The sequence below is a fragment of the Neovison vison genome, chromosome 1, assembly GCF_020171115.1.
Source record: "Neovison vison isolate M4711 chromosome 1, ASM_NN_V1, whole genome shotgun sequence".
In the NCBI taxonomy this organism is placed as follows: domain Eukaryota; kingdom Metazoa; phylum Chordata; class Mammalia; order Carnivora; family Mustelidae; genus Neogale; species Neogale vison.
The window spans coordinates 7,317,326-7,329,394 of record NC_058091.1 but is presented as its reverse complement, the minus strand read 5'-3'; the positions used below and the strand labels follow the sequence as shown (position 1 = coordinate 7,329,394).

The 12,069-nt window shown below is 39.9% G+C and overlaps 1 protein-coding gene across 4 annotated transcripts in view; it reads left to right on the top strand.

The window, feature by feature from the left end:
- MAP3K4 (mitogen-activated protein kinase kinase kinase 4) overlaps positions 1–12,069 on the top strand; it is a 112,755-nt gene that overhangs the window by 27,738 nt on the left and 72,948 nt on the right. For 3 of the 4 annotated variants that reach the window (XM_044242731.1, XM_044242741.1, XM_044242723.1), the window contains exon 2: positions 10,193–10,383. In XM_044242731.1, coding sequence (XP_044098666.1) covers positions 10,193–10,383 — 191 coding nt within the window. Of the gene's footprint in view, positions 1–10,192; positions 10,393–12,069 lie in introns of all 4 variants that reach the window. The other variant, XM_044242714.1, reaches the window with a different exon arrangement.

The window sequence follows — 12,069 nt, the reverse complement described above, 5'->3', positions numbered from 1 at the left end:
TTTTGTTTATTTAGTTCACAGAGGGAGATCACACATAGGCAGAGAGGCAGGCAGAGAGGGTGGGGGAAGCAGGCTCCCCACTGAGCAGAGAACCCGATGTGGGGCTCAGTCCCAGGACCCTGAGATCATGACCTGAGCTGAAGGCAGGGGCTTAACCCACTGCGCCACCCAGGTGCCCCTCGACGCACTATTTACTAAATTCTGTGCTTTACTCAGATTTTGTTCATTTTCCCCTAATGTCCTTTTCCTGGGTCCCGACCCTATCCAGGGTGTCCCATCACATGTAGTCATGTCTGCTTCGCTGCCTCTTGGCAGTGACGGTTTCTCACTTTGTTTGTTTTTGGTGACTTTAACGGTTGTACGGAGTACTAATCTGGTGTTTTTTTTTTTTATCATGGTTTGACTGGAGACCTGGGTTTTGGGAGGATGACCACACAGATGAGGTGCCTTTCTCATCGTATCAGGGCAGAGGTTCTCAACATGACTGTTTAGAGTGCTGTTCACCTTGACTACCTGGCTGATGGCTGGAGTGTTTGTCGGATTTCTCTTCTGTACAGTTTGGTTTTTTCCTCTACTTTTCCGTGTTCTACTCCTTGGAGGTGAGTCACTAAAAGTGAGACCCACACTTAAGTGGTGGGGGGTTAAACTCCACCTCCTTGAGAGGAGAGTTCTACATAAATTATTCTCGTTTTTTTCTGTGTAGGAGATTGGTCTCTTCTCCCATTTCTTTTTTCTAGTAATTATTTATATCAATATGGACTCATGGATTCATGGTTGTAGTTGGCTATAATTCTGTGTCTTTATTTTGTGACTCGAATTTTTCCAGCTTTGGCCAGTGGGAGCTCTGCTTCTGTGTCCTTCTGAAGTACTCCCATTTGGTTTGGTTTTTGTTTCTTGAGCACTTTGTCACTTTGTTTTGTTTTGTTTTTTTGAGCACTTGCTGGCACTAAAAGGTGCTCCAGGCTCATATTATATCTCCCCCTTGCCCCAGTCCTGGACCCAGACATTTCTCCACCTTTGGAGCATGGAGTTGGAAACCAAGATCTGGTCTCAGATAAATGAGCCTTTTCTTGTGCTGAAGTCGAAGCAGAGGTAAGAGATTTTATGTCCCAATTGTCCCAATTGCTTTCCTCAATTTTCTTTGCATTTTACTTCAGTGAAAACCCTGGGAGAATAGATCAGTCGTCCCCACAGGTGGGGTTCATCTTTTGAATGTGTGTATGTGTCATGGGGCATATTTAGAGTTAACTATTTAAAAAAATCCAAATTAGAAAGAACCATAACTTGAGCTAAGGAGACTCAGAGCTAAGGAAACTCAGCTAAGGAGGCTCCTCTGCTTCCTACAGTCAGGAGCTCTTCAGTTACTTGATTTCTAAGAATGACAGGGAGTAATTCTTGACAGGAAATGTTTTATCCCCCCCCCCCCCCGAATTCAAATTGGAATAAGGGAATTAAAAAAAAATGTTCTCAGTTATAAGAGTGGGTAGAGGGGCATCATAATTCTTTTGCTACCTTTGAAGTTTTAGGCATTTTTAAAAAAGATTTTATTTATTTATTTGACAGAGAAATCACAAGTAGGCAGAGAGGCAGAGAGAAAGGAGGGAAGCAGGCTCCCTGCTAAGCAGAGAGCCCGATGTGGGGCTCGATCCCAGAACCCTGGGATCATGACCCGAGCTGAAGGCAGAGGCTTTAACCCACTGAGCTACCCAGGCGCCCCTAGATATTTTTCTTGTTTCTCTTTAAATTCTATAATGTTTTGCATGCACTTGGCATAGGAGAGGACCTTTTGCTGATTTCCTCCCAGCTTTGATCCAGTTTTTCTTCTTCCAACTTTTCCTGTTTATGCCCCGTAGTTCTCTTTGGTTAAGCCTAAAACAACTTTTTGAATGAATTAGCACTTTTATTTTATGGTACTTTCTTTTAATTTTTTTTTCATTGGGATTTCATCATTAAATGCGTTCACAGCAAGACTGATGCGCGCTTATTTTCACTTCTTGTATTGAAAGGGCATTGTCCCATCTGTGCTCCCTGCATCATTCCCCCTGTAGAACCTGTTGTACTGCTGAAAGGCCCCAAATAGGTGCATCTCAGAAGGGTTTTTGTTCCATTTTGGTTGTCTTCTTGCTGATCTGTATACATAGTAAGTAGTGTTGATTTGCAGAGTTTTGGAAAAATGAGGTAGGTATAGAAGTACTCAGCATATTTTAGGAGCCACCAGAATTGGTAAAAATAAGAAAGCACTCCTAAAATTGTCTTATTCTTTGCCCTCTTCTTTTTTAAGTCTTCAGCTCTTTGTAGCAAAATTGTAGAAATAACAGGGATAATCACATTCATCTTTTCATCTATAACATGACTCCTGTGTGTTTAGATTTTTTTTTAAAATTTATTTATTTGACAGACAGAGATCACAAGTAGGCAGAGAGGCAGGCAGAGAGAGAGGAGGAGGGAGGCTCCCCGCTGAGCAGAGAGCCCGCCGTGGGGCTCGATCCCAGAACTCTGAGACCATGACCTGAGCCAAAGGCAGAGGCTTTAACCCACTGAGCCACCCAGGCGCCCCACTCCTGTGTGTTTAAATACCTAGTGTGTTTAAAATACACTCCTGTGTGTTTAAGTACTCTAGGTATTTAAATATCTCTTTGTCTTTCGTTTTTTCTTTCTCTCTCTGTTTCTCTCTTCTTTTGGTTCTGTTTCTTTTTGAGTAGTCTTCTGTTTAACCAGAAGGGAAAGATGATAATATGAAGTCTTTAAAGCTTTGTTGCATTTATTTGTGTGGTTTGATAAGACTTTATTTTATGAAAGCTTTCATCTGAAAATATTTTTTAAACAGTGTATAACTATTTTTATTTCTTAGCGATGAGCAGAATATATCCATGTGGAATAATTGTTCTTTATATATATATTTGTTTTTAATCTTTCTGTGTTGTTTTTTGTTCTACGTAGCTTAGGACTGATAAAATATGCCTTGTGTAAATCTGTGAGTGACGCAAAAGACTTTTGCTAGGAGATCTGAGTCAGGCAGACCTTATCCATGCAACTGCCTAACCCTTTCTAAGACCTGACCCTGTCGATTTCTTCTATTAAAACATATTTACTGATGCTCCCAGCATCATGAATGCTTATGGCTAATAGGCTACTCTGTAGAATACCTGTGACTCTCTGTTTCCACCAGTTGAAATATATGCTTATCAGTAGTTCCTTGTTTGTTCCTAAATCTGTGTAGGTCTGTTGTATGTTTAGTTACTGCATAGTTCAGTAAACTCTTACACAAATCTATGAAATTTGAATGCAAAAGAGAATTGTGGTTTCTATATAAATGGAATTGCAGTGCTTTGGAAAGTCTCAAAATGGGTCACAAAAAGAAAAGTGTTGTCAAATTTCTGTTTACATTTAGGAAGAAACATCATGAAAATCCAGAAAAACTGTCCCACAAAAGTCTTTAGATTCTTGTTCTGTTTTGAAGAAATAGAGTGTAGATCACAGGTACCGCACGCGGTTGTGGTGTATGTGACTCATGCCTTCTCTCAGGGAACCACACTTTGGGGCAAGGCTTTGACTCTCATCAAAGCGGTGATGGGTTTAATCTCATTCGTGGACTCAAAGTGAAAGTAAATGTTTAAGTTTTAAATGTGTGGTAGTTATCTATTATAATTTAATAAGCCATACCGAAGCTTAATGGCTTAAAGTAAAAACCATTTATTATCTGTTAAAGTACTGAGTAGTTCTGCTTCTCATGGTGTTGGCTTGGGTTCAGGGACAGCTGGAAGATCCAAAATAGCCTCACTCACAAGCTAGCAAGTTGGTGCTGGCTGTCAGCTGGAAGCTCAGCGAGACTTTGACCTCCCTAGTTCTCCTTCGGGCAGCCTCTCTGCCAGGCTGGGCTGGGCTTCGAAGACCGTGGCAGTCTCAGGGTAGCTGGGCTTCTTCCCTGGTGGCTAGCTTCCCTTCAGGTTCCCAGCTATAACTGGTCCAGCGTCACTTGGACTACATCTCATTCGTTAACGCAGGCACAGGGTCCCTCCTGATCAAGAGGAGGTGATTATAGGAAGGTGGGAATCCTGGGAGGCCATCAAAGTGACAGCCACCAGAGATGTTTCAGTTTTTTAAGTGTGCATGTTTCATTTTTAATGCTTTCGTTATGTATTTTGAAAATTAACTGGCTGACTGCAGGTCCCAGTGACATTTGATAAGAAGGCTTGTAATAAATGAAAGTGTTTGCAAGCAAACTTATTTATAGTAATTTGATTAAGACTTGTATTTTCACTAATTAGAGTGGGGACATAAGAATTTCAGCCCATGTGAATCTGATTCTAAAACTGTTATTCCTTACGCTTTACTCCATTGCAGCTGTTTTGGATAGTAGATAGTTATCTTGGCACCTAGAGTTATAGTATCACAGTAACGTTACTAGCAGAAATCAACCATTGTTTCATTCTTGCAGCCTTTAAAAAATTACATTCTTCAAATAATTGTGATTGCATTTTAATAGAGTTTAGGTAATGATTAAGTCTAATGTATCAAAGATAATATTATTTGCCTCACAAATTCACTTATTCAGCAGATAGTAATGGGCACATAGTGTGTACCAGGCACTGTTCTAGACAGCTGAGAAACAGTGGTAAAACGACAGATGAGGCCCCCACCCTCACAGAGCTTTGGGTCTGGTTGAGGGGGGGCATAGTTCTTGTTCATTTCCATGGGACATCTTTTTTTTTTAAATCTACTTCTGTTAAAAAAAAAAGATAAATTTTAGTTAAAAAGAAAATGTCTGTCTTGAAAACTAAGTAGGTTTTCAAGGTTTTGTACTCTGAATCAATGAAGAAGTAAACTAGCAAATGTCGGATGAGTTTGAGGTTTGACAGCAGTTTACTTGGAGGTTAGCTGATGAGTGTTCAATGAGAGGCTGCCGATATAGATCAACTAGCTTATTAATCGGCTCTTCCAGTATGAACCAACCATGCAACCTCAAATTTAGCTTAGCTCCTTTTGATGTATACCACGGGCCAAGCAAACTATACAAGCTCTTTAAAAAGGAAACCTAGAAAATCTATCGTCTCTGCCTCCTCCTTCCCTCCTCTTCCCTCAGCAGCCGAGGTCTTCCTCTCATCATTATTTAATAGAGAATAGGTTATTGAGGAGGTGGATGAAAGTGGCGGAGAGGACCTCACACAGGTGAGGACTGTACTTCATAAGTGACTAAAATATCTTATTTCTAAGGACTTTGCTAAAGAACTTCTAATGAAGGTTTTTTTTTTTTTTTAGGGCTTTTGCAAAACCACATATTTTTGAGCTCCTGTAATCCAATTTCATTATTTCATAGTTGAACTATTCAGGCGCCATGTGGCTTACCTACTGTGTCAGAGCAGAACTGTGTAACCCGAGGTTACTTGAATTTTTGTCTTGTCTGCCACACATTTTCCATTGAAAAATGACCCCCCCCCACCTTCAGTTGAGTTCAAGACATACTTTTGTTAGACCAGGTTCTATGTCAAGTGAATAGTACTTCAGTAAAGTTTTATGTTAAAAGAGCGAGACATTGTTTTATGTGACTGTTAGAAGTTTAGCCCTAGAAAGAAATTTCACATTTCTGTGTTTTTCAGCACAAATAAGGCCAGTGTTTCAGGGCAGTTGATGTAGACCTTGTGCTACTTTCCTTATCCAAAATAATTGGTACCCAGGAAATATTCTGAACTAGTCAGCCGACCACATTAGCTCATCTCACATGAGCTAATACAAAAATGAGGTTTTGGATGGTTTTAGTTAATTGAAATGATGCAGGTTCTTTTGAACTTACCGCTAGTGCTTATATTCCTAGATTTTATGTATAAATTTTTTTTCTTTTACGGAAAAAAAGAGAAAGTTTTGCTTAATTTTCCTTCCCACTCCCTATTACATTATTGCTTCTAGGTTAAGACTCCCCAAACTAAATTGTTTTCCTCTGGCTCCTTTTATGATTTTTCTCTTTGTTATTGGTTTTCAGCAATTTGATTATGATATGCAGTTTGTGGAGCTACTTGGATCTGTGAACTTTCAGTTTACTTCAGATTTGGAAAATTTTCAGCCCTTAATTTGTAGACTTTTTCAGTGCCTCCCTTTTTTCATTTTGGATTCTAATAACATGTGTTATACTGCTTGATACTGTCCCACAGATAACTGATGCTCTGTTCTTCTTTTCTTTATTTTTTCCTTAATCTTTTCCTAATTCATGTTGGATAGTTTTTGTTGCTGTGTCTTCAAGTTCACAGATCTTTTCTTCTGCTGTGTCTCATCTGCTTTTAAATCCCACCCAGAGTATTTTTCATTTCAGATACAGTGTTCATCTTTGCAAGCTCTGCTTGCGTAATTTCTGGTCTGCTTATTGATCTTTTTCCCTTGTTTGGGTCATAGTTTCCTTGGTAATTTTTGATAGGTTGGCAGACATTGTGAGTGTTATTTACTGAATGCTAGACTTTATTTTAATTTCTTTAAATATTTTTGGGCTTTGTACTGACATGTGCTAAGTTACTAAGTTAATTGGATGGAATGGATTAACATTTCCAATAAGTGTGAATAGCATCTTGGTGGAGTTAAGTAAATCTTAAGAAAGTATTAAATGCATAACTTCACCTTTATATAATGTCTGTTCTAAAGTTTATTTTAATCTTGAGTTATATAGTATCTGGCAGCCCCATATGGCATTTTTTCTACCTTGTTTTCTAAGTGGTATAATGATTAAAGAGTGAGGAAATATACTGTTTTATCTTATTTTAATGCATTGTTTATGACAGTATTCCTCTTTGCTTCCATGTGATTCTTTATATTTGCTGTTAGGATAATTAAATAATTTGGAAATACTCTGAAATCAGTAGTGTTTATTGTATCTGTGTGAGGGTATAAAGACTTTGTTTTATGATGGGTGCAGGCTTAAAAACAAGAGATATTCAGCTTCCGTGTAAGTATTACAGGGACTTAGTCTTCTACTTTTATTTGGAGATTGAAGCCAAATGAAATTTTCCATGTATAGAGAATAACTTGTCCATAGTTGGATGACAGCACAACAGAAATATTTTTTCTGTTTTTACATAAAAGCTAACATTTTTACTATGTGTGCTTTTTTGACTTGTTTTATCTCCTACAGCACCATACTTATTTCCATCATATGTAGATTAGACAGGGGTACTCACTTGAAAAATAAATGTCATGAACTGACCTTAGTTTGGGGGCCTGCCATTGGAGACTTGGCTCACTTAAGTTTGGACGTCTTCAGTCCCCCTTCAAAAAATCCTCCTCCATTTTTCCTTGCATTTGATTAATTTATTCATCCACCCACGACTGCTAGATACTAGTGAAACATACCATTTTATGTGCCTGTTTTATATTTTAATGTTTTCCACACAGCCGTTTATTTCCATTGTTTAGTTTTGATTATTTTGAATATTCACAACTGAATTTCCTGAAGTAGTTAGAATGTTGACTTTAAAAATTAGATATTAGTCTTTTTCTTAGTTTTAGAAAGATTATGTCAGGTATGCAGTCACCTGTCTACTAAGGCTGTGACTTATTAGCCTTAGGTCTTCTGTCTGCTGAGTTCACTTCTCTCCTCACTACAGAGAGCGTGTTTTCAATGAGGTCTTGTTTATTCCTTTATCTGACTCTGTTTTTCTCTTTAGCCTGCTATTCCATGCTGTCTGGTCTTGATGAATGGAACTGGCTAGATGTTTGCGCCTTAGTGTTTTTTGTTTTTTTTTAAGATTTTATTTATTTATTTGACACAGAGAGAGAGAGATCACAAGTAGGCAGGTAGAGAGAAAAGGAGGGGAAGCAGATTCCCTGCTGAGCTGAGAGCCCTATGCGGGGTGATGTGCGGTGAAGTGGGGCTCACTGAGGGACAATGCGGGGCTCGATCCCAGGACTCTGAGATCATGACCTGAGCCCAAGGCAGAGGCTTAGCCCACTGAGCCACCCAGGTGCCCCTGCGCCTTAGTTTTGTAGTGATTACCATTCTACTATATGAAATATATTATTGTGCTAATAAGCAACACTGAGTGGTTTTGAATGCTATCCTAGAAACTTTGAGATACAAAAGTAATGAAATACATTATCTTTCCTTACCATAGACTTTATCCTTGTGGGGAAGAAAAAAGTTATAGAATTTAATTTGAAAGAATTTAAAAGATGCTAAAAATGTTAAAATGGTCTTCAGTCCTATATCATGCTGAACTCAGAGATACACTTCTTTCTCTCTCTTTTTTAAAGGTTTTAATTTCAATTTTAATTTAATTTTTTTTTTTAAGATTTTTATTTTTAAGTAAGCGCTGTGCCCAACCTGGGGCTTGAACTCACAATGAGATCAAGAGTCAAATGCTCTACTGACTAAGCCGGCCTGGTACCCCCACTCTTAATGTTAAGCAGATGAGTAAGGAACTCAGGTGCTTTAGTGGGTTGCAGATGGGTCTGGTGACTTCCAAGGCTTAGAATAGGAAGAGTAGCCATCATTGAGTGAACCCTCAGTCTAGATTACCCTTTTGTTAAGCCCGCGTTATTGAATTTAATCCTCATTGGAGTCTAAGTATTACCCTTGCTTTGTAAATGAGCAATGTGAGGATTTTAAATAATTTGGCTAAGGTCCGCATAACTAATAGCCAGCACAGTCAGGATTTGAACCGAAGTCCCTCCGACCACACAATCTGCAGCAATCATTCCAAAACTGCCAGTAAGCGCACAGTCCGGGGAGGGGAGATGAGCAGCCTTGTCCCGCCCAGCCACGCCTTCCCCTCGGTTGAATCCGCTGTTTCACAGTGAGGGTGGAAGACCTGGATGTTGGCAAATTCACATTCATCTGGAAGTTGTCTTATTTGTTGTATGACTCTGTGATACTTCAGTTATGTAGTTAGCCTAAGGGAATACATATATTTAAAACTTATTTTTAACTTGGCTCACAGTTTTATTTGTTGTAGTTAACTTTCAGGGCATGTCATTTGTATGTCTTTATGTGTGGGTACACAGTATTCACAGTGGCTAGAGTAGTCTTGTCTGGTTAAATCAGTTTTGACCTGTCCGAGGAATTCTTTATGGATTTCAGTGCTATAAATTTATATAATTCTGCAGCATTTTTATTTTTTGGAAGTTCGTTTTCTAAAGTTTTGTCAGTGTAATTCAATAAAATGGTGTCATCTATTTTAGAGTGGTTTTTCTTTTTCCATCTTGATTTTTATAATAACTTTGATTTTTACATCAGGATAAAAGTTACTAGAAAGAACACTAGTTATACCTTGGATATAGTTTGGAGTTACATTTGTCAAGTATGAAGTGTATTTTAGAAAGAATATTCATAACGGGCCAGACTGTGATATATATTTAAAAGGAACTTCATGATTGATTCCTTCTAGTTTGCCAGGATTGTATATGTTCTGTTTGTATCAATAAGTTTTTTGTTGTTGTTAGCTTTGCAAAGAACTATATCAAAATACTGATATTATTTGAGAAGTTGGCTGGGGATAGACGATTGGAAAGAAGCATTGCCAGAGAACAAGTTGAGGAGGAGTGTGTTTTGAAGGTTAAGACAAACTAATTCCTTTCTCTTATTCTACCGTGTCCTTCTCCTGCACCCCCCACCCCCCTACCCCACCGCCGAGCTCTGCCCTGTAGTGGTTCGCAGAGAACATAGAAACACTGACCTGCCCTAAGTTGTCAGAAGCCCCTGCTTTGCCGCTCGGATCACAGCAGAGCGCCCCGTGCTTCCTGCTGTGTGTGCTTTGAAGAGAGGAAGCAAGGCCCTGAGGTCCAGGGCAGGGCTGAACTTGCCCACTCATCCCCGAGCCTCCGGGGGCCGCACAAAGCTACATGCTTCGGTCTCTCCCAGTTGTGTCTTCTGGTCCTTTGCTCTCCTTTTCCTCAGTCTGTAAGTTTTTAGGTTTAAACTCATTTCTGTCAGAATTCTGTAAACACCAGAAGCTGCACACCAGCTCTGCCCGTGTGACACTCAGATGGTCTGGGGCCAGAGCAGAAGTTGTCACAGACATCCCTGCCTTTGGGCGAAAAAGTTCTCCTTGTCAGTTCCACAAGTACAGATAGAGGAGAAAGACCACATTGCTGAGGACGAGACGAAGCCATAGAAAAGTTTTACAAGGAGTTCTTAGAAGAAGCTTCAAGAAGTTTAAATTTGAGTTCACTTACAGCATTACTGAATATTTTCTCTGCTCTCTGTCTTTCATAGGCCAGAGTGCACATTGGGAGATTCAGCTTGCAGGAATTCTGAGTCTGATGCAGAGGACTTTTCAGATGAAACCAACACGGAGAACCTTTATGGCACCTCTCCCCCCAGCACACCTCGGCAGATGAAACGCAGGTCCACCAAGCACCAGAGGAATAGCGTAGGGAAGCCTGCCGCTCGAGCTGGTGTGAAAGGTGAGTCTGGTACGTACAAAGATACACAGGCCTGGCACTTGGAGTGCTTAATCTGTGTAACGTAACTACTGATTGATCCTTTCTATGACAATGTTTTTCCTTTTATATTAAATTTGATTTTAATGCTGCTTTTAAATTTTACTTCTTAATTTTTGAATTACTGCCATAAGCAGTATTGTTAATAAAGGAGAAAGTCATCCACCAGAGATAGAAAGGTTTGTCCTGTGTAATTGCTAAAGCTGGTGGCTTGTATTCTGTTTGGTCAGTAGAAGAGCCCAAGCATGCCTGAATCTGTGCACTCATCGAAGACGGCTGTTGATACAGGAGTGAGGTGCCTTTTTAAAATTCTTTGCATCTCTAGCTTTTGTCTTCCAGATGTGATGTACTGGGCAGTTTGGGAGAGGCAGGGCCGGGCTTCCCTCACCAGCCTGTGACCTGTGCTCTCTGGCAGTGGCCCTGAAGCTGCCCTAAGTGTGCACAGCCCACCTGCTTGCTAACAGTGCCTGGACAGTACCGTGCACCACGGACAGTACTTGTGTTCTACTTTTCTCTTTGTTTGACGTCTCAGAGCCCAGATAATGTTCTGTTCCTAGAAGCTGGGAGTGTTTTCTGTTTTCATTTCATACTTCCTCCAACATGTCACAGCTGTTCTTTTCTGAGGTACATAAATCAAATCATGCTGACCTGCTGCCTCCTTGTTCCCTCCGTCTGGCTTAGATCATCAGGTCACTGAAGGCTGATTGTTTTAGGATTCCCCTATTAATTTCAGCGAGCCACTTGTCCTAAAACTGATCTTGGAGCTTTTTGGAACTCATTCATCTCTTTCTGCATAAAATACAGATTTTATTCTTTATCTTATCTGAGAATTTTCCCCTATCACAGGCTCTCCCTTATTGACATCAAGTTCATGCCCATTTCTCTCTTTCCTTGGCCCATGTTCTCCCTTTCTGTTTGGCCACGTTCCCCTTCCCACACATCTTCCACATGTTAGCCTCTTGTGGTTGTAAGGTGGCAAGTTCACTCTGTGTCCCTGTTGTAGCCCTTCCTCAAGAAAGAAGGCAGTCAGGAGAAATCGATTCTGTTATATTTATTTGCTTGGGTGGAATCTTGACCCAGGAAGAAATCCTAAGCTGTAATAGTCTTTCTTTTCCACAGGGAAGGTGATTTTTTTTGCCTTCATTTTTTATTTTAAGTTTAAAAATTTTCAGGTTAGTCAATTGTTTATTATTAAAGATTTTATTTATTTTAGAGAGACAGAGTGTGTGCACAGGTGGGGGGAGGAGCAGATGGAGAGGGACAGACAGACTCTGTGCTGAGTGTGGAGCCCATCGTGGGGCCTGGTTCCACTGTCCTGCGATCATGACCTGAGCCAAAGTCAAGAGTCAGATGCCAAAGTCAGCCTCCCAGATGCCCCAGGATTTTTTAAATATTTATATTATAATCTCTGTACCCAAAGTGGGGTGCAAACTTACAATCCCAAGATCGAGAGTCACATTCTCTACTGACTGAGGCAGCCAGGTGCCCTAATTCTTTACTTTATTTGCACTAGGATATTAACCTGTGACCTGTACTTAACTACCCCAAGAAATTAATAGCTTTCCATTGCAATTTATCATCTTTAAAACCAATCTTTATTCATTTTCTCAAGGATGACTGTAGAAGCGCCTTATCTAAAACAAGTGTCAC